Source organism: Oryzias latipes, chromosome 6 (genome assembly GCF_053564925.1).
Source record: "Oryzias latipes strain Hd-rR chromosome 6, Olatipes_Hd-rR_3.1".
NCBI lineage: Eukaryota > Metazoa > Chordata > Actinopteri > Beloniformes > Adrianichthyidae > Oryzias > Oryzias latipes.
The window spans coordinates 32,276,473-32,299,183 of NC_136242.1; the positions used below are offsets into that span (position 1 = coordinate 32,276,473).

General features: G+C 42.4%; 2 protein-coding genes across 4 annotated transcripts in view; one reads left to right on the top strand and one right to left on the bottom strand.

Moving 5' to 3' along the window:
- Positions 1-8,921: 8,921 nt before the first annotated feature.
- The window catches only part of LOC105354276 (uncharacterized), a 40,658-nt gene continuing 26,868 nt past the window's right edge, over positions 8,922-22,711 (bottom strand). Inside the window, exon 4 of one of the 2 annotated variants that reach the window (XM_078949051.1) lies at positions 8,922-9,285. In XM_078949051.1, the coding sequence (XP_078805177.1) occupies positions 9,132-9,285 (154 nt within the window). In that variant the 3' untranslated portion in view covers positions 8,922-9,131. Of the gene's footprint in view, positions 9,286-11,653; positions 11,787-22,711 lie in introns of those variants that run through there. The other variant, XM_078949052.1, reaches the window with a different exon arrangement.
- wfdc1 (WAP four-disulfide core domain 1) lies at positions 11,090-21,924 on the top strand. Of its 2 annotated transcripts, none has more exons than XM_004069843.5 (6): positions 11,090-11,579; positions 18,519-18,714; positions 18,803-18,886; positions 20,040-20,180; positions 20,299-20,349; positions 20,439-21,924. In XM_004069843.5, the coding sequence occupies exons 1-6, from the start codon at positions 11,487-11,489 to the stop codon at positions 20,495-20,497; spliced, it is 624 nt and encodes a 207-aa protein (XP_004069891.1). In that variant the 5' UTR covers positions 11,090-11,486; the 3' UTR covers positions 20,498-21,924. The 2 variants fall into 2 exon arrangements, with proteins under 2 accessions (XP_004069891.1, XP_078805176.1); XM_078949050.1 differs by having other exon boundaries at positions 11,168-11,579; positions 18,591-18,714.

The window sequence follows — 22,711 nt, forward strand, 5'->3', positions numbered from 1 at the left end:
TGTGGAGAGAGGGCCGCCGGACCCAGGAAGTGAGCACCCAAGGGACACGGCCGCCTTTGCCGAGGGGCCTGGTTCCCCCTGCCTGCTATGGGGTAGGGGAGAGAAGGGGTCCCACCTTCCTTATGTGTCTTAGTGAGCATGTGTGTGTGTTGGAGTGTTTATTTCTGTGTGCAGTTAAAATTGAAAATGACAAAATGACCGTTTTCTAACTTGTTGCAGTTCCATCTCACATCCAGTGAACAAAGCTCTCCTGTGATTTTCCAGCTCTGTGTTTGTCATGCGCAATCATCAAGAAAAAACATCTTTCAACCAAAATCAAAAATGACCTCATATACACATTTTGAATCCAGAATGAATCAAATATCCAGTAACTCACAAAAATAAACACGTCACCCTCCACAAACCGAAATATAACAAACTCTCAGTGCAAGCATGCAAACAGTGGCCCACACTGGAATACCTCCCATACACACACACACAACATACACACACACACAACACACACACACAAGATCCACCACCCCAAAAACACACACAGCAGAGAGAAACCTTCAAAAACGACATCTGTTCACAACACCACCAGGCTTCGATCTTTCAGACCGAAACAAAGACGGAATCCATGTTTCATCAAAGCTCCACAATAAAACCAAACACACAAACTCACACCAGCACACGTCGTCTCTGATAAGTCCACATATCACCAGGAAGTGGTTTAAAAGCAGCTTACAAAGAAGTTAAGGAGGGTTGGAGCACAATAAACAAAACACATGCGGCCACAAAACAACCGTTTGAGCTTATGCGAACATTCCAGGTTAGATTTAAAAAAGAATGCTTCTTGAAGACGGTGATTAATTGGTGTGATGTGAACTATAAACCTATATGGAAAGACATGGAGGAGAATTTACTCGCTATTCCCATACAAGCAGTCCTGGTGGACGCAAATATCCAAAAACATAGTGACAATATTTGTGACCCATGGGTTAAGTGTACACTCTCTATATGGAAAAACGTAGTTAAATTTTGCTCTAAATAAATCGGAATCTTGTTTTAAATATTGGTCCGCCAACGGGTTAGCAATATTTGGAAGTTTGAATAACCCTTGTGCTATCCTAGGCACTTTACCATTGGGAGTTGGGTCATCTAGACCCACTAGACAGTGCTCTGAACCTTTTTTCTTCAATGATTTGTGATCTTCACTGGTGTCCATGGATTACATGAAATCTTTCCACCTTTATCCACCTTTGTCATGGTAGGGAGAACGCGTCAATGGAAGGGTGGGGTCATAGGATAGCACAAGGGTTAACTGAACAACAACATATATTTGCAGAGTAAAACAGGCCTGTCAGCAAGTCTACATTTTGTCTTTCCGTCTCAATTTAGTCAAAAATTCAGAAAATTAGGCTCCTAAATGTATGGAGGAACACCTGTCTGCAAGAAAGGTGAAAAAAAAGCTCATATTATCCCAGAAAGATCAGATGGAGACGTCTAAGTAGGGTCGATGACACATTTGTGATTTCTTTCACGTTCTGTCTCACTCTATCTCCTCTGGAGCATATTTGTCTGTGTGCACATTTAAGAAAACAGAGATGAATGCTGAGTTGTTAGTCACTGCCGTGTTGAAGAGCACGATACAGAGAGGCGACAGAAAGAAGAAAATTAGAAGATGTGGGAGGAAAGAGAGCACAAAGATGAGGAACTCAAATAGAGCTACGGAAAAGAAAAATGGAACGTTGAAAAAAATGTGGAGGAAAATATTATATTTGAGCCGTTTTTGCCGTTCTTTTTCCAAAACAATAATATGGACAATTATTACATTTAATCAAATTTGGTCCCAAAAAAACATTTCACATTTCCAGGATATCAGCTCCATGTTCATCCGAACAGGCCCAGGATTCCTACTGAGGAGGTAGAAAAACGAATAATTATAAAAAAAAAAATGTTTTACCTTTATGTCTTTATGTTTATTTGATTTTTGATTAAAATACTTTGATGAGAATGACTGAGTATTGTTAATACAAACTAAAGGGTTAAGTATGTTTTACAAATTTTTGTTCCTCTCAGGGGTTGACATAGCCCAGAAATTTGCACTGGCCCAGAGGGCCAGCAGTTTTTGAAAGTTACTGGCCCTGCCTGAAAGTTACTGGCCCCGACACCGCGCACAGCGTGACCCGCCGGCGCAGGCGGCACCCAAGCTACGGAAGCCGCTACTTTAGGGCACACCCCCCCTGGACAATTTTAATATGGTGCAATTTGGTGCATTCTGGTGACATCTAGCACTTATTTATACACTTTTCAATGACTGAAAATAGACCATATCCAACTTAAATCTGCTCTAGTCTGTTTCAGATTTTTTGAAGAGAGCGCTGCAGTGTAGTAGGTAACACTAGTGAAGAAGTTTTCATGCTGCTTCTAATCACTGCTATTTCACATTTGCTCGTAATCAATAGTTAAGAAGTTTTATTTTTATTTTTTTTTTACTTTTTAGATCCTTAATTACTGTTATGTTGTTCAAATTTGCAGAGTTACTTGTTTAAAGTTGCAAAGTTACATTTACTTTTTAGTTACTTAAGTTACTTAATTAAATTAAATAATTTAAAAGTTAAATAAGATTAAATTACTGAGATCATTCAGCTTTTGACTAGAAATACTTACCGCTTACAGTGTTGTAAAGGAAAACAAAATGAAGTACTTTGACATTTTACTGCATTTGAGTCTGAGATTCAGGTATTTGGAGTTGCCTTTGATTCTATGACATTCAGCTTAAAGCTTAGTGCATACAGTTTCATCTTCAATGCATTCATTAAATATCTTGCTGTCCATACTACTAATGAGAGCAAGTATTTACGCGCTTGTCAGAATCAAACAAAGAAAACATGAATATTTCAAGCACCAGTAGCTCCAACTGGTGCTTGGTTCGGGGATATTTTAGAATGTCCGTCATTATTTCTTCGCGGCTGTGTAGATGCAACTCGGCGTCTATCTTCTTCGCTGGTATGTGTGCTCAGCAAGGCAGTTTTGTGTTTGAGCGCCCCCAAGTTGTGTTTTACTGTAACTTCAGAGGCTCCAGACACGTGTGCAAAAGCGCCGTTCTCATTGGTCGAACAGATTTCGACGAAAAAAACCCGAAAAAAACCGAACCCGAGGCGTTTTTTTTTTTGACGCTTTGACGCGTGGCGTTTTTTCGCGTTGGTGTGCACACTCTCGTTGGTGCCCTTTGTTTAGTCACGAGGCGTTAAACGTCGGCGAAAATCGCGCGCGAAATTCGTCCCGGTTTGTACGGGGCCTTAACACTGTTCGCTGTTGCGGAGCGTGCGCACCACGTGATCAGAACAATCATGGCGGACATCAAACTTTCAAAGCGATGAAGACGAGGTAAAATCTACACATTTTCGCAAAATATACTTTATTGAAAAAGGTGAAAAATACATTAACTGTTAGATATTTTAGAGGCCCGAGCGGACAAGTGAAAAATACTTGTGGTCCGTACTGCTCGAGAAACAGGACCAGGGCATAATTTATAAACGTTGCGTACGCACAAAAGAAGGCGTACGCCACTCTCTACGCAATAATTGAGATTTATAAAAAGCTAACTTGACGGGAAAATGTGCGGTCCTTCACGCAAGCTCTGACCCAGGCGTACGCACAAAAACGGGTGAAATGAGAATCGGCGACACCGTCGGCAGATGGAAGAAACACGTGAAAGTGAAAATGACAATACTACCTCTCATAAATAACATGAAGACTTCACAAAGTAAGTCTCACAATCAACAGCCTACACGAACACCCGTTTGATCGATCAGCAGTGAAATAAACAAAAAAAAATCTAATGAAAATTACAACAGAAATTCAAATGAACACATATTTGCAAAAAGAAAAGTGAAATATGTTCTGCAATATTGGCATGTTGTGCAATTCATCCTCATAAATAATATATTTAACAGAACGAAATAATGTACAAAACTGATATTCTCGTCAGTGTGTCCGTCTGGCGGAGCAGGTATAGGTGCAATTAGACAGACAGACAGACAGACAGACAGACAGACAGACAGACAGACAGACAGACAGACAGACAGACAGACAGACAGACAGACAGACAGACAGACAGACAGACAGACAGACAGACAGACAGACAGACAGACAGACAGACAGACAGACAGACAGACAGACAGACAGACAGACAGACAGACAGACAGACAGACAGACAGACAGACAGACAGACAGACAGACAGACAGACAGACAGACAGACAGACAGACAGACAGACAGACAGACAGACAGACAGACAGACAGACAGACAGACAGACAGACAGACAGACAGACAGACAGACAGACAGACAGACAGACAGACAGACAGACAGACAGACAGACAGACAGACAGACAGACAGACAGACAGACAGACAGACAGACAGACAGACAGACAGACAGACAGACAGACAGACAGACAGACAGACAGACAGACAGACAGACAGACAGACAGACAGACAGACAGACAGACAGACAGACAGACAGACAGACAGACAGACAGACAGACAGACAGACAGACAGACAGACAGACAGACAGACAGACAGACAGACAGACAGACAGACAGACAGACAGACAGACAGACAGACAGACAGACAGACAGACAGACAGACAGACAGACAGACAGACAGACAGACAGACAGACAGACAGACAGACAGACAGACAGACAGACAGACAGACAGACAGACAGACAGACAGACAGACAGACAGACAGACAGACAGACAGACAGACAGACAGACAGACAGACAGACAGACAGACAGACAGACAGACAGACAGACAGACAGACAGACAGACAGACAGACAGACAGACAGACAGACAGACAGACAGACAGACAGACAGACAGACAGACAGACAGACAGACAGACAGACAGACAGACAGACAGACAGACAGACAGACAGACAGACAGACAGACAGACAGACAGACAGACAGACAGACAGACAGACAGACAGACAGACAGACAGACAGACAGACAGACAGACAGACAGACAGACAGACAGACAGACAGACAGACAGACAGACAGACAGACAGACAGACAGACAGACAGACAGACAGACAGACAGACAGACAGACAGACAGACAGACAGACAGACAGACAGACAGACGTACTAATTGTCCACTGGGGAAAGTTGTTTTCATAGTAAAACATTTCTTCATAAGCTACAGAATTATGGTATTCATGCATATGCCTTTAGTTTGATTTATTTTTGATAAAACAATGTATGGCGTATGTTTCAACCATTCAGAAAGGAACAAGAAATTACATTTGCGCTGATCAATTTCCCATTTCCACGTGGATTATTACCGACATCTGTAGCTTGTCAGATGTAATTAAATGGAGGGAAATAAAATGCCCCATCACAATGCGTAATGACGCACAATGGCTGATCTTGCGCTCTTAGAAGATGTGGCAAATGGAAGAATTCGGAGTGAACGCATCTTTAGACAGCAAGAAGACTTGCTGGCAAACGAGGACGAGTGGCTTATGAGCCGGTTCCGACTTCCTCAAGCCGTCCTCTTGGACCTCTGCGGGCTTTTGGGGGTGTGTCACCCGGTGCATCTGGCGCGTCGGTGTCCCCCAGCGCCTCAGTCACCACTCCACTTTAAAGGGATTCCCCAATTATTGCCGCCAGTCTCTCATCAAGAGGGGTCAGCTCCGGTGTCGTCCCTCCCCCCCACCCCACCCCACCCCCCACCCCCACCCGTGGCAGGCACACTCTGGCGCTGCAGCGCCAGACGTTTTTTTGCCTCGACTTTGATGTCTGACCATTTCTTTTTTATTTCGGCCACGGTCCGAGGTTGTGAGGCCACAGCATTTACGGCGTCTGCCACCGTCTGCCACTCACGTGCCTTTTTGGCATTAGTAATGCCCACACTGTGCCCTCCAAACAACACTTTTCTCCTCTTTTCCACCTCGCCAACGATAACTTCTACTTCACATTGAGTGAAGTTACATTTTTTTTATTTCCTCTCGGTGTGTCCCATGGTTTCGGAATCAATGAATATTCATTTCTGGGCGTTTCACGGACTATTTATGGGCAACTATGGGTGTGTCATGAAGCCGGAGAAGCTGCATTTAGAATTGGTTGTGATTTATTAAGGGAAAGATACGTAGGATGTGCGTGCGCACGGTTTTATAAATCCAAATATTTCTGTGAAATATGAAAACACGTCCTGTGTTTCATCCGTACGCCACTTCTGACGCAAATTCCACGCAAAGTTTTATAAATGAGGCCCCTGGCCAGCGGGCAAATGGCTATGTCGAGCCCTGCTGCCTCTGCTCAAAAAAGGTTAAAAAACACTGATTTACTGTAGAAAAACGGCAACACAAGGTGGTTTTTGTCGAGTTAACCCTTGTTCTATCCTAGGTACTTCAACGTTGGGAGTGGGGTCATCTAGACCCACTAGACAGTGCTCTGAACCTTATTTCTTCAATGATTTATGATCTTCACTGGTGTCCATGGATTGCATGAAATCTTTCCACCTTTATCCACCTTTGTCATGGTAGGGAGAACACGTCAGTGTAAGGGTGGGGTCATCTGGACTCCATAAGTTAGCACAAGGGCTAAAGTCCCATTCTGATCCTTTTTTGATCTATTTCTGGTCTATTTTCAAAGTGTTGCCATATTAAAATAGTCGTTTTATACAGAAACAATTTCTGCAGAGCAGCAGGAGTTCATTAGAAATTCACCTCTGGCTGTTGAGCAACCCCGCCCCCCTTTCCTCCACGTTGCTGAGACCACGGAGCATGGAGGTTGTGGGCCGCCCAGCTTATTTTCTGCGTCACAAATGAGCTCTTTTTCCAACAAAAGTTTTTCGTCTGCTTCTGATTCACAACAATTTGAATAAAGAAATACTCAGAAATTCAAATTTGAGGATAATTTTCTTTCTATATGTCCTCCAGCAACAGACAAATGCTACAAGATGTTAAAACACCTTTTTTTTTTTGCAATAAGAGATTTTAAATCCAGCAAGAAAGTCTTTCACCTGATCCTAAAGTGTTGATTCAGTCGTGAAAGTTTTGTGAGCGTTTGGTTTTCTGCTGGCATGAGCTGTCAGGAAAAGACCGACTCTGAAGAACATTTGGGGACATCTTCTGGAAATTATTATGTGATTTGATCCAAAACAATACTGACGGACTCAGGGAAAAGGCAGATGTGAAACTAAAGTTATTAGTCCGTTGATCTCTGTCCAAGCCCAGCAAAAGATTTAAGCTCGCAAGAATTTGGCATCAAAAGTTTTTATTGCCCAAAAATGAGTTTTTTTCTTTGAGTTTCTGCTATGATCTTGTTTTTTCTTATAAATCCCAGACTCTTTTTTTCGATTTTTCTTTTATTTTATGTTAAAAATCTGAACTATCAAACATTTAAGACACTCGTGTTATCAACTTCACTGTGTTTTCACACTTTTAAAAAGCCGAACTAATAACTGAAAGCTCGTATAATGTTTTTTATCATTAGAAAAGCACATATGTGTTTTTTGTTTTCTAGTCTGCTATATATTTTTTAATTTTTCTCTATGTTTTTTGGCAAAACATTTACAAAAATCAAGAGGACAATATTTACGTCAAGTTTATTTTTATTTCTATGCCCTTTTTTTTGTTTTATTGCCTGGATTACAAAGCATAACACACTGATTACGTCAAGGATAAACACAACAGCTGCTCATGAATCCCATTACTGCATTGAAGCCAAATGCTCTCACTTTTTAAATAGGATTCATGGAAACGAGACACTTTTTTTAATTGTTCCTCACAATTAATTATGTGAGTTAAACTGCGCTTAATTCTTCTCATGAATCTTTTTTTTTAAGTCAAGTGAAAAAAGGAATTAGACAAAAGTCACAATAAATTGGAGACAAATTACAGATACTGCATGAATGCTGAAAGGAGGACATAATATATCAGAGACATTGCTAAGCTGAACTTTCATAAGTTCAACCAGTAAGAGTTGACCTGCGACTTTTCAGTTTGACCTCTGACCCCAGAATGACAGCCTTGATTTACCACAAAGGACCTTAAAGAGCTTCTGTATTGTGACACTGAAATGAGGATCTTTTTAAGGCCTTTTTTTTACATTTTCAGTTACCTTGTTACATGTTTGCCTTTTCCATTTCCAGAACAAAATAAAGCAGGGGCATGTAATTTATTTTTAAAAAAACCCTCTCTGGTGAAAAATGTGTACGGATCGACCCCTGTACAGATGTATATGATTAAGGCTTAAGCTAGTTTCACTACTAGTCAATACATCTTGATGGGAAAGAAAGGAGGAAAAGGAATGGATGGAATAGAAGACCATCTATGAGTGAGGTGAAAGAAGGAGGAGAGCGTACGCTTGGAAAAAGGAATGGCACAATGGATGGATGAGGAAATGATGCTTCCAGTTCTATGAGGAAATGAAACTGAAAAAAAAGAGGGAACACGAGAGATACACTTTCTTTAAAAAAAAAAAGTATTGAAAAGAAAGGGAGTCTGGGTAATAGATGGGAAGAACTGAAAGAACATGGGAGAGATTGGGAGAATCAAAGTGCAACTGGCAGGTGATAAAAGAGGGTTTTCAGGTAGCAGGGAGGAAAAATAATAAAACCCCAGATGCTCAGATGGATGCTGGGTAAAAAAATGTTTTTTTTCAAAGTGCTACTCTACATCTCCCTAATTAGCATGACATTGCATTATGTGACAGAAAAGTACAAATATTCAGCAGTTAAGAGTTCGGAGGAGTTTCAGTTTTGTGGTTTTCGCCCATCGGACTCACATTTATGTTGCGCTTTCTTCCCTTTTCCGTTGTTTCACGTGTTTCCTCCAGCAGTGTGATTCCGCGCTGCCTTGACCGTAAGCTTCTGCAGACTACATGTGGCAAAAACTACAATGCTACTTGAATGTAATGCCTTGCACGTGTTGGTTAGGGCCTTTTCTGGTGAAACGGTGGAAGCTGTCGTATGAATCAGCCCAACGAACTGAAAAGCTGTCATTGTTCTGGAGAACCTCTGGAAGCATCTCTGCGAGTCCTTGAAGGCCACGTTTCCTGCATATGCACAAGCTGGGCTCCATTATGACACACGTGCTGCACACATTCACGTGCACATCACCTGCCAAGGAACACCTGCCTAGTTCTGAGTCTGACCCATTTCTGAGCACCGACACACTGTTGCACCACGACTCAGGTGGGACTTCATCCCGACAGTCACAAAGGAGGAGCATTTGATACGAAACCGGCTCGCCCTCCATCCTGCATAGTCCATCTCAGCCTCCAGGGAGAACCTGTCAGACGAAAGAAGCGTCTTTCAAGCGGAACAGATCGATTATCAATTTGCCCCGTTTATCTCTGAGGGGTTCCTCCACTCTCTAATCTGTTACGTGTCCACCTGTTCAGACTTTTCACAACACCAGTCTGAGAAATAAAAAGGACAAACGTGTCTCTATGTTCATTTCTTTAGCTTGTCTTTGCCATATTTGGATTTTAAACATACCAATTAGCTTGTGTCCTCTCTCATCTGTACATGAATTGTTTCCTTTTAGTAAAACTCCATTTCAGACATGCATTCCAGACAGGATAAAGAAGTTAGCATTCCAGCTGCTGCTGTAAAACAGGCATGAAAATTCCATTCCCCTCAAAGAATGCCAGAGTCGGAGACGCCTTCCTGCTTTCGGGAAGAACGATGGGAGACATTTTCCTCCAGATCTATCTTTACAGTTTGGAGGGGATACACAGAAAATGTTGAAAAAAGGCTGCATCTTAAAAAAGAGATTGTTGTATTTTTTTTAATCTCAGGTTTTTAATACAAAAAGTAAAATAAAATGTTTTGTGATGGAGCACTCACAATTCTTTAAACCTGTTATTTTATTTTTAGCTTTTTCTTTACAATCTTTCAATGAAAATACCCATTTTGACGAAAATTGTGTTTTTTACTTGTTATTGTGACGTTTTTATAATCATGAGGGACATGGACAAAGAAAATTGAGCCTAAAACTGCATTTTTGAGTATTTCTTTTTTCAAATCATTGTGAATCAGGAGCAGACGAAAAAAATACGCAGAAAATACTCCAAAAGCTCCGCCCATTTCTGATGCATCCACTTGCGGCTGTCCGTGTTTGTTTTCCTCGCCTGAGCTGGAATCTGGATCTAAACTGTTCGGCTGGATATCTCTAGGATTGCTCTCCATCTTTTTCTAATGTTAGGGGTGTAAGGGGCTGTAAGCTCCCCACCACTCTGCAGAAACTATGTCCCAGAAAACAACACAGGTTTTTTTGCTTTTGGCTAAAAATGGAAATGAAAACAGACAACTGGAGTGGGACTATAAGAGGATTTACTTGTACAGTATCTTGACAGGGTCACCTAAAGGATAAATCACTTCAAAGCACATCTCCAAGTTTTTGATAAGAAATTCTGTGTAGACTGGTTCACTTATCTGATTTCCACACTCATTCATGCAGCCTCCGCCATCCCCGTCCTGCTACAACCCCCCCCCCCCCCCCCCCCCCCCTCCAATCCTCTCTTTCTCTTTACTCTGTCTTTTGTGTAAATGAAGCCGGGGGCCTCTTGGTGACATGAGCCCTGCTCCTGTAAAACTAATAAAGCCGCAGATTTGTGCAGGCTTAGCATTCTTTCAGAGCAAGACACTGAGAATGGAGCGAAGGGGAGGGGATGGTTTTTGAGGTAACGTTGAGGTTGGATGGGGTGGTGGTGGTGGTGGTGGGGAGGGGGGGGGTGTCCTAGTTTGAGAGGAAGCAACTTGGGAGATATGCAAGAAGAGAAGACCAGCGAAGCACAAGACGGAGAAAGAGAGGCCCCCTATTCCCTGAAATGCACCACATGCCTTCATTTTGCATGGGTCAGCGGCTCTGAAATCACACTGCAGCCTCTGCGGCACAAACGTTAAGTTACAAAACGGCACGGACAGGTTCACCCTTACAGGTGTTTACCTGCCGTAAAATCCCTAAGGGAGTATAAACGGCTGCACTTTTTTATGAAGCTGACGCTTGTGAAAGAAAACTTTTTTTTTCTTTAAAACATGCCCCCTCTGCACAATAACAATGCTGACAAATGTGCACCAGATGTGCTTTTAGATACAAGAAGAGGGCAAAGGGGAGGTCTCGCCCACACTGCCCTCTCTAACGCTCTCCCCCTCCCTGCATTCACCTCCCCTCCTCTCTCCCATGTGCCAGCAGACAGCTTCAGCGCTACCAGACAGCTCCCGTCCCTTCGCCGCCTCTATTCACCTCCTCTGGACTTTCCCCTTCCCCTTCGCCTCTCTGTCATTCCCATCGACATCATTCCTCAGCCGGATATCAAGGCAGCTCCTGTTGGGGCAGGAGAGAGGCTTGTGTAATCACCGGCTGCATGAGCACTGAAGACTCCACGCTTTCGCTCTGAGAGGACAAACTCTGGGATCAGAGAAGAAGATAAAGGGGGAACGAACTTCAAGAGCGAGAGACTGGAGTTTGGGTGAAGGACGCAGACCATGCCAGGCTCTGTGGTGCTGCTGCTGTCCCTGCTGGTGCTCTCCACAGGAAGTTATGCCAGAAGAATGAGGAAAAGAGGGCTCAGCCATAAGGTGAGGCACTTTATTTGACTTTCTTTTTCGGTTTGGAAGAATGTGGATTTCTGTCCATGTGGCTCAGACTGTCTCCCAAAGCAAAAGTGGTTGAAAGCTCAAAGCACCGCAGGACAAAACTGGTTCTGTTGCAGAGGCATGTTTCACACCTCAGAGCGGCATGAGGACTGAGGTGAGACATTGGTCAAGTGGAGCTGAGGCTTTTAGCTAAAAGGAAAAGGAAAAAAACGAGAGAGAAAAGCATAAATTGATCCAAGAGTCTAAACACACAAAAAAAAACATTGAACACATTTGGAAATGATCTATACAGAAAGTCAAAATAAGCTGACAATAAATACCCCATTATAAATGGGGGCTGTTACATATGTAAAATAGATTTATTATTTTCTGAATATAAAAAGTGAAAGAACTAATTATGTAGCTGAACTGCATAAATGCAGTATCTGCTACACACTTTGTGTGAATTTTTGCATTAAATCAAAGCAGGACGTCGATGCAGCAGGTTCACGTTGGTCTTATACTTAAATGCTCTCATGCTGTTTTTTTTTTAAATGCATAAAAAACCAAGAACGTCCACAAGTTTTGGGATTTTTACAAAAAAATGTGAGCACTGCATAAAATTGGACATATCGCTTCAAACCCACATGGAAAAGGTACATCTGTGCCTCTAGTTCCTACAACGAGAAGTGCGGGGAGTGCAACAGGTTGAATTAAGTTGCTAATTTCCAAGTTTCCATATGAGTAATTGTGGGGTATGCAGGAAATTCACCGTTGGTGTGCAAGACAGAGATGGGGTCTGTGCAGTGTGTTATTAGGGGAGGAACTGAACTTGCAGAACCGGGCCTCTGCGTGTTAACTCAGCTCAGTTGAGCTGATTGATCGCCTCTAACAAGGGCTCACTGTGGCGTGCTGCTTTCATCTCCTCGCTGCAACCTTTCATGCCTCAATGTTCTCACTTTCTGACTTGTTTATGCCCCGACTGGCCCATTCTCTGTCTCATCTTGATACTCCTGTCAGATGTGAAATCGTTATCCCTCCGCCCGTTCCCCGCCTGCCCGTGTGCACCGACCTCCGTTGTCCACACGCTCCTCGGGACGAGCCAGAAGCCCCGTCTTCCTGGCCTCTGCTTCAAAGCGGCTGTAATTGGAACACGCTGAGAAGGCTGTGGAGATGCAGTTTGAACCTTTTTCATCTCTGCATTGCTCATTTTTTTCATTCCCACACATGCAAACCCTCAATGTTTTTTCATAAAGGAGCCGTGCGGAAAGAAAAATTACAGTCGCCGAGAATTTAACGTAATGGCGAGTCTTGAAAAGAAAATTGGTGAACGGAGCACAAGCCAAGGCCACAGACCTGCACCGTATATGTTTGGCAAACTTATATTGGAGATTGTGTATCTAGATTACAAATGAAAGCTTTTAACCAACAACAACGTATTTTTTTAAACACATACGGGTTTCGTTTTTATAAGTTGTCTCGATGCAAATAATCACCAAAGATGTTTTCTCTTTACCAAATCAGAGGATATTGACAACTTTTGCACAGGTCCTGCATTATGAGTGAAGTCTCTGCAGGAAGATTTCCTGCAGAAACTGTCCATGCATTTTTGTACTGAGTTATATAAAGCCAACAGCACTGAGACATTTACATAAATCCAAACAGAAAACTTATAGACCAGCTGTGAGTTCTGTTCTCTCTTTTTTTTTTCCTTTGATTTGGCCCGAAGCTGCTATTAGAAGAGAAACTGTCTTTGTAGTGATGATGGGCTGAAGATTTTGGATGACAAACCTCAATTTTCAATCGCTCTACAGTCTGGAAACTTGGCACAAACCATCTGGTTTTTCAGGTTTGGAGCAGAATAGAAATAAAGCTGGAAACATGCACCGCAAAACAATGAGGGAGAGAATCTACTACATGCTTTTTGTTTTTCAGTTGCAAAAACCTCGCTGGTCAAAAAATAGATATTTTCCTCTACCATTTAACCAGAATGTGTGGATTATACAAACGATTTGATTTCCCTTTTTGAGCTTCCTCTTGACCTGATCAGTTGACCTTTGGTACTGAGCTGGAGGGGTTATGGAGAGGAGCTCAGAGAGGGACAGAAGAGCAGGTTCATCTCAAGTATTTCATAAAAAAAGCTGAGTTTTCTCACGTCCCGATCTCCCTTTGGTTCTGAAGGGATCCGCCACCTTGGTCTGCAGAACCACATGTGGCGCTTTTCTCTTTCTTCCATCTTCTGTAAGATCTTTTCATTATTAGAATAAATTTGAAGCAGCAATGTCCTGAAGAAAAAATGTATATACTTGGACATAGTTTTATTTGGATTTTTTTTCACTTGGACATAGTTATCCACTTTTTTCTGTTGGATAATTAACCAGTGAAGATCTGTTTATAGTCAGGTGAACAACAATAGTTGGAAGAAGAGAAGGATACCTACGGTGGCCCTGAGGGGCAAATCACATCAACAAAAAGCACTAAACCCAAAATCATTTTAAAGATTACAATAACTAGTATAAAAGCAAAAAAATTAAAAAATAAATAAAAGGGAAATGTTTTGGAAAAAATCAATTTTCAGAAATCTAAATTAAAGGTTAAGAAATGCAACAAATAAAAAAGTATATCTAAAAACGTGGTATTATGGGACATTGCTGATTGAATGATGACATTTAATCTTTGATGTTTGACTTTTTACAAATGCATCTTACTAATAACAGTTTTATGATGGCTTTTTAATTGTCAATGTGAAGTTTTTGCATCAACTGATTCGTTGGTGTGATTTGCACCTCAGGGCCACCACAGATACCAGCCCGCTAAAGCAGACTTGAGGTTTACTAAGATGAATTCCCTTTTTCCACTTGAGCTGTTTAAAAACAATTCTGGTTTCTGTTTGTAATTTACGTTTCTCTTTGTGCACAAAAAGCAAAAGTTTAGTTATAATCATAGTAAAATAACAGTTACATAAATACAAAATAGTGTAATAATTTATAAAGGTGATGTAAGACTTTGCTGCTCCTTCTGGGTTGTGGTCTGTAAAAAAAAGGGTCTGGATGGCTCTTAGTGTTGCCGACCTTGTAGGCAAGACATGTGTTAATCTGTTTGTTAAAAAACTTACCCCCTTCCTTATATAACCTCATATTACGGTGAGGGGGGTGGGGGGTTTAGCCTGCGATGCGCCTTGGGGGGGGGGCTACTTGGGAGTGGCCCCCCTCCTATGGTTGCCGTATGGAGTGGGCCCCCCCTCTTTCGGTTTTATTTGCACCTTAGACACGTAGGGTCCTTGGTAGGGGGGGTGCTTGGACATCACTGCCAGCAAGCAGCAGATGTCCTCCTGGCACCCTACCCGCCAATTTTAACCGCACCTTAGACATTTAGGGCCCCTTGGTGTGGAGGGTGAGGGGACATCACTGTGAGTAATCAGGAGATGTCCCCTTAGTGCCCTACTCGCCAATTTTAACTGCACCCCCCTTAGTACACACACCCCTCCCCCTTCAATATATACATTCAAACATAAACACACACACATGCACACAAACACCCTCTCAAACACCCATACACGCACACACATTTTACAAGGAAGGTGGGACCTGGGTCCATCTGTCCCCTACCCCGTCCCTGGTGGGGGGTGTGGGCCCCTTGGCGATGGCGGCCGTGTCCCTTGGGTGCCGGCTCCCTGGGCCCGGCGGTGCTCTCTCCGCACGGTGGGGGGGTTCATATTACACCTGAGCCGGGGGTGTTCGTGTCCCTGGGGGGTGGGTCCTGGTCCTTGCCCCTGGGCGCTGGGCCCCGCCAAACTTCCAACATGGCCGAGCCTGGTCGGGCCATATTTATAACATCCCTTATGGGCCGCCCTTTTTTCCCCGGGGTTCCCCCCTCCTGGGCGGGGGCGGCGGGCCCCTGCCTTGCTCCTACCTGGACCAACCGTGGGCCGGGTGGGTGGCTGCCTGGAGTGCGGAGCGGGTCTCCCTTGGGGGGTCCTGGCTCGTACCTGGGGTCGGGGCGGGGGGATGCCCGGAACTCCTGGGTGGTGGTGGGGTGCTCGTCTGGGGCTGTGGGCGTCCCTCTCCGGTGGGGCCCTGCGTTAGGCTCTTCCGGCGCGGCGGGGGGCTGCTTTCCTGGCTGGGCTGGGGCGGCGCTCTCTTTCCCTCTGCGCCTCCCTGCTCTCTGGCTCTGGGGGCCTCGCGGCGGTCCTGCTGGCCCTGGCCTGGGTGGCGGTCTTGGTCGCCCGGGGGGCGGTTGTTCCCTGCCTGTTCCCGTGTGGCGCTGGGGGAATTCCGGCTGCCGCTGCTGCTGCGGCGGGGGTATGGGTGTGGGGGTGGCTGGGCGCTCCTCCTCCTTCTTTTCACATTCCACCATCCATTTTAGAAGAACATAAACACTCACCTGAGCACAGGTGTTAGCTCACCTTTGCACTAATAGTTTGCATGATTGAATGAATGAAAGATTTCACACTAGTTGGTTTAAAGGCATAAGTATGCGTTCGTGAACACTATCTGTTTTGTGTACATGTTGACATGTGGACATTTTTGCAGCTAGCAGGTGTGTTGATAATATTTGAGTGTGTGTGAACAGGCCCCGCCCTTTTTGTACTACATTTGAACCGTACCGTAACGATAAACAACCAGTAAACCTGCCTGCTCTATGCTGCTTCATGGTCTTACCCCCCTTCCCCTCCTATTATCACCCTCCTACCCCCCCTCTCTCTAACGTCCCTCTCTCTTGTTCCCCTCTTTCCTTTTCCGTCCGGTCCAACACCAAAGATTTTCAAACATGATTGAAATTAATAAAGTTTGGCCTCAATTACAAAAGGGGTTTATTCAGACATACCTTTGGTTTGTCTGAAGATGAATAACCCCTCTTGTTAGAATAAAATATGTCCAACACAAGAGGCCCTCAGCTCTCATCTGTTTGCCTAGCTGTTGGACAGGACAAGTTAAAAAAAAAAAAAAAAAAAAAAAAAAAAAAAAACTAAATATTAAAAAAAGAGGATGTAAGAGCACATGTGCATCACTGAGCTGGAATAGGAAGTAGAAGCTGTTTTGTATTTGACCAGGCTCTGTGGATTTAGCCAGAAAAGAGCCTGATCCCAGCTTTAGGAGCAGTCGTGGAACCAGACAAGGTCTCCTTCTGTGTGCTTCACGAAAGTACAGAAAAGACAGAAGACTGAAAAAGAGGAGCTACTGAAGGCTAACAACACACAAACACTGCTTTTCAACACCATGCAGAGGGAAGAAAAGAATTCTAGAGGAGAGGAAGTGATGTGCCAGCAGATGAACATCACAGACAGGCCCGCTGGCGGCGCCTGTACGGCTGGGCAGACAGGAGTGTAAATAAACACTGTGGAACATCACAGGGATGTGAGCAGGACCGTCTGATAAAGCTCAGGATCAGAGCACCGCTGGCGGCTCAGCATGCAGCGGCATGAAAACAGAGGACAGGCGGCACATTTGCCTGGAGAGTGAAGGGAAATAAGTGAGCCGTTCTAACTGGAAAGTTAGAATGTTGTTGTTATTGCCAAAACCAAAGAGTCCCTTTATGTGTTATTCACACAATACTGCAACACAAACAGGAAGGCCACTCGTGAACATTTGGGATTGCAGGAGACACCGATCGGAAATGAGACAAGGGGAGGGGACTGTGCTCGTTATGTAATTATCCAATCAGAGCAGACTTTGTGTAACCCATTCATTAATCTAATTAAAGTCAGAGACTTTTGTCTGCTGGTAAGGAGCAACAACTGTTGTTCTTTCCTTAATGTCAATTGCACTAACAAATGGTGTTTGTGCGAAAGGCTGTGGAGAGCCGCTGTGATGTGGATTTAGAAACAGGAGGCAGAGATGAAGATTTTCCAGAATGGGAAGGATCAGGAATGAATTCCTCAGAATTCATGGCAGATGTTTTGGCGATGAATCCAGGGAAGCAGATGGAGATGGTTTGGACAGAGGAGGGACGGTGAGCATGTTGGAGCTACCAGGAAAGAGGAGGTTCACGGATGTAGAGCAGGTGTGAGTGAGGAGGATGCAGAGGAGAAAGTTAGCCTGAAGCAGATGGGATTCACTGTGGCGCCCCCTAAAGGTAGCAGATGAATAAAGGTTAACATCACTCTTGAAAATAGCACTAAGTACTAAACCAACAAAACAAGACATGACACCTTAACCATTTGAAACAGCTAACAAACACTTCAGCTTCTTCCAAGGTTTTACCACACATCAGGGCCGCTTACTTCACATTCGGTAACAAGTAGGAAAAATCAAACGTCAGACTGTAAACAGTGATTGCAGCATGAACGGGGCCTCCTTCCAGACTGCAGTCACTTCCTGTTTGCTCCCTGTGGTGGACCTCTATGTGTTGAAGGATCAGTCAAACAAAGGCTTTTCCTGGCATCCCTACATCTGAGCAGCACTTTGAACCCACAGTCAGAGACCAAACATCCGTCAAAGACGCAACAAATTCAGCTCATCTTTAATCACCCAGAGTTTAGGTCAGAAAAGGACTTTCAAAGAGTCGAGCTCGTCAACTTTTGCATCTTTCCTCTGCAGAGACGTTCAGAGGATCTGAATCACAGAAAATAAAGACAAACAGAAAAGCTTCCACATCTCATTTAACCTGTTCATTTAAAACAAAGAAAAATAAAAAAAAAACATCACAAAATGTGTTAGTTTAAAACTGTAATAGATTTAAATGGAAGAAAACAAACTGAAGTTCTTTACTTTCAAACTTGTCACGAGAGAAAAGAGGCTTTCTTATAATTTTCTTAAAGTTAACGTCCCGTTAGCTGCCACGCACCTCTTTTTTGTATATTTATATATATTTATGTGCTGCAAAACCACTGCTCCTGTTTCTCATGTTCTTCATATCACCTATAAATACAGAAAACAATAAAAATCTTTGCACAATAGAGGAAAAACAACCCTTGACCCTCTGTTTCTGTTGTATGACTAGGACTACGAGTACCCTGGTCATCCCCAGTCCACCCACCACCAGAAGAATGACAGATGTCCACCTCCGCCGCAGATGCTGCCCGAGCGAGCCTGCGAGGTTCCTGGCTGCCGCTCAGACTCCGAGTGCGAGCGCCACAAGCGATGCTGCTACAACGGCTGCATCTACGCCTGCTTGGAGTCAGTTCAGCCACCGCCAGGTCAGCTGGATCAGGGGAAACTGGCTCTACGTTTCCAGAAAGGTTTGATTTCAACAACAGAAGATGAATTTCTTTGTGTTTGGAGCAGTGCTGGACTGGCTGGTGCAGCCTAAGCCTCGATGGCTGGGGGGCAACGGCTGGCTGCTGGACGGGCCTGAGGAGGTTCTGCAGGGTGAGTAGACACGCTAAGAGTCAGAAAATCAATGAATGCCACATATGGCTTTTCCAATCCAACCTCATCCTAAGATTTAGGACCTCTACTCCATCCGTCTATCCTCAGAACCCGCTGAATCCCTTTCAGGGTCACGGGGTCACTACTGTTGGGTGAAGGCGGGGTACACTCCTAACAGGTTGCCAGTCTGTCACAGGGCAACACAATCGCACACACACAGTCACACCTAGGTGAAATTTAAAGACACCAATGGAGCTATAGGCATGTTTTTGGACCATAAGGTTAAGCCAGAGGAAACCCATGCATGCACAACACAAACTCCACACAGAAAGGACCCAGCTGGGATTTAAACCAGGGCCTTCTCGAGCGCCAACCACTGCACATCCCTGTACCCTGGAATTCTACCAATTGTTTTTTTTATAACATTTTAAAAAAAGTCAGATTTTGTCTCTGATTTTGGTTCTGGAGCATGACGCAATCCTTTTTTCTAACTTATTGAGAATAAAAAGCTTAATTTTGTCCACCATGCTAAGTTTTTATGCTTTTTTAGCAAAAATTATTGTATGTATGTGAGAAAACAACAAAAAAAGCTGCACACAAGTATTTCATGACATGTTTTTATGCAAGCCTCTTCAAAAAAATCTTTTTTTTTTTTTTTCTTAAATATTACAGGTCTTCAGTCTGGGCTTTTTTTTCTACTAACTTCTTTAAAACTGTTTTTTCTGGCGATGCTTGACATCCATCCCTTAAGAACTGCTTCTATTTTTCCGATATTTCTCATTCCTCAATAGACCTGAAACTGTCAAAAAAAGCTCTATTCCCAGTGGTAAACTTTGTCAATTTTTTACTGCAAAAATTGAGCTCAAACTATTTTTTTGTTTTATAATAAAAATCCAACACGTAGAGACAAAAAAACATGTACAAATACCACCGGAAAAAAGCAAAGACCAAGTCTTAAAAGAAACAGACGAAAATACTGCACTATATTGGATAAAACATATCAACCTGTAAGACCCTAGTTATACAAAAGTGGATAAAAACTACGGATTGATGGATGGAAGTAATAAAAATTAAACGAAAATCCACAAAAGTTCTTGATTCTACTTTTTCTGTTGCCGTGTATTCTTCATGGTTTGTGCGTTTTGCTCCTCAGCTGAGGCCTGCAGTACAACAGAAGACGGAGACGAGCCTCTCCACTGCCCCACAGGTTATGAGTGCCACATCATCAACCCGGGAAACCCTGAAGCTGGTATCCCAAACAGAGGCCAGTGCATCAAGCAGAGGGCCAACTCTGGTATGACAAACAACACTTTTTCTTTTTTTTTATTACCACATTCTACTCACACTGCTTCCTTTTTGGGTGCAGCTTCTGTGAGATCGGATTTTTGTCATTCAGTTCTTTTTTGTTCCAGATGCTCGCGGTCTGAGACACAAGTACTTCAAGGACTACAAAGACTACTTGGGTAAAGGCTTTGAAAATAAAAATAAATAAAAAATGTGACCCCAAAAAAAGATACTTTTGTCAAAAAATGACATTTTCTGTCCTTCACAGGTTCCAGCTCCACCAATGCTGTCGGCTTTGAAAAACATCACAACAAACATCTGGGCTAAAATGTGTCAGCAGTGTCATTTTTTTTTTTTAACCACAAGGCCTTTTTTCTCGGCAGTTCCCACATGAACATGTTCAACAAAGCCTCCGACATCAAATCGTTCTGGTTTGATCTGCTCAGGCCTGAACCAAGACCAGATCTGACTTGTTTTTTTTTAAAGACAAGCCACCACGTCGTCTTCTTTGCAAAGTCTCATGACAAGTTGGAGGCAAAACTCACGTCTTCATACATTATTCAGCCAAATTAACCATATAGATGCATATTTATCTGAACAAAATATAGAGTATCAAATGAAAAGACCAAAGCTGTAAATGTTTAGCACAAAAAATAGCTTCTTTTTTTTAAATTTTAAGATAAATGAAATAAAAAATATGAGGATTTGAGCCTAACACAGCTATAATTAGGTTTTTCAGATGATCTTCTCCTCTATAAATTTAATGTTCAAGCATGCTCTATCGCTTGTTACCCGTACTTTTACCAGGTAAATTTGCTCTGGGTGCTGGGATTGATCAATAGTTTATTTTATAGAGGAAACTCCCTGCAAGCATTAAGTTTTATGTTAAGCTGATATTTTTTTGAAAAAGGAAAAAAAAAACTGTACTTCTTTATTAAAATGTTTGTGCCCATCAGATTATTTCTCAGTTTACAAGAAGTCTGTGCTCTGACCTTAATCTGAGGTCTGTCACATCCTAAACAAATGAGAACAAAGAAATCTGCTCATATTTGTTGCATTAAAACTTCCACAATCATCTTTATTCAGACTTTCTTGTATATTCTTCATAGAAATGTCCGTTCAAAAAATTTCTAATTTACAGATTATTTTCATCCTTTGGTTTAAGGTTCAAATAAGACAACCTTTCTTTCTCAGAGGGATTAAAAACTCTTTGAAGATAAAAGAAATACGCCTGATTCTTGTTCTAAAGTAAAACTCTTCGTAGTATTTAAATATTCTGTAGATTTTGAGACAAAATGTGTACATCTTTCAGTTTTTGGTCATAAATTCTAATATTCATCTGGTGCTTTCATACAGAGGAATAAGCTGAAAACAGGAAACATTAAACCATTTTCTGTAACCGGTGCTTTTTATTCTAAATAAACATTATTAATAAAAATATTCCGTCTTTATTTGCTCAAAAGCATTTAAAGACCCACTCTGATGAAAACTGTGTTTTTGGTGTTTTTATCTTGTTCTTGTGGCATTTTTCTGATGATGAACATAAATGAAAAAGAATAATCTCAAAATGTAACTACATAGTATTTTTTCTTTTAAATCTTAAACAAAAAAAAGCTGTTTTAAGAACGTTGTATTTGTGACGTAACTCAAGCTCCCTGCTCTGCTCCATCCTGATGGATGGAAATAAATAGATCCATGAACGTCTTTGTTTTTCTTGTCTGAGCTGGAATACCAATTAAAACTGTACGACTCCAGTATTGCTCGCCATTTTTGTTATACTGGTAATATTAGGTTGAAGATGTGAGGGGCTGTAAGTTTCTGCTGCTCTGCAGAAACTATGTCCTAGAAAACAACACAGGTTCTTTGATTTTGGCTAAAAACAGCATTATTATAATGAAAAGACCACCGGGAATGTTTCCAAATAGAATTGGAGTGGGACTTTTAAGACAGTTACACCTGAATACGTGTGAAATAAGAATCAAATACTAATCTTTAAAGGAATTAGACAACAACTCTGCACTAAGCAGAGTCGCACAAAATCTCGCTTTCAAAGTAAAATGCACACACTGCTGATTAGAGTTAAGAAATTCTAGTTTGAACAAAATCTTTTGAAATTGAACATCATCTCGAATAACTCAATAAATTTTGTATATTAAAGTTTTTAAGGTTGCACTGCTTTTGGCTTAAAGAAAAATCAGCAAAGTGGGTCTGTGAAACAGACAAGAATGTGATGTACAGGAAATGACCACAAGATGTCCCTGTAGCTTACAGAAAATCCACAGGAGCAGAAACTATAAACTTTGTTTTCTGAATGGGTTTTCATTTTTCAATGTATATATTTATTCTGTTCTATTCTATTTAGGCTTAAACTGATGCTTATATCATCTGAATTCCTTCAGTAAGGAGCTGGTTAAACATTCTTTTGTCTTGTTGTTGATTTGTTTACTTCCTTGCTCTTAAGCCGCATGTCACCTTTTCCATGCTGATGCGTTGACCGTGTTTTTGTTGGGTGACAGAACGCCTCCGAGCAACCAGACACCC

Bases quoted from the DNA above. Each gene is read 5' to 3' on its own strand.
- wfdc1 (XM_004069843.5), top strand. From the start codon at position 11,487: ATGCCAGGCTCTGTGGTGCTGCTGCTGTCCCTGCTGGTGCTCTCCACA. The intron at 18,887-20,039 runs GTGAGTAGACAC...TTTGCTCCTCAG, and splicing joins GCCTGAGGAGGTTCTGCAGG to CTGAGGCCTGCAGTACAACA. The intron at 20,350-20,438 runs GTAAAGGCTTTG...TGTCCTTCACAG, and splicing joins GGACTACAAAGACTACTTGG to GTTCCAGCTCCACCAATGCT.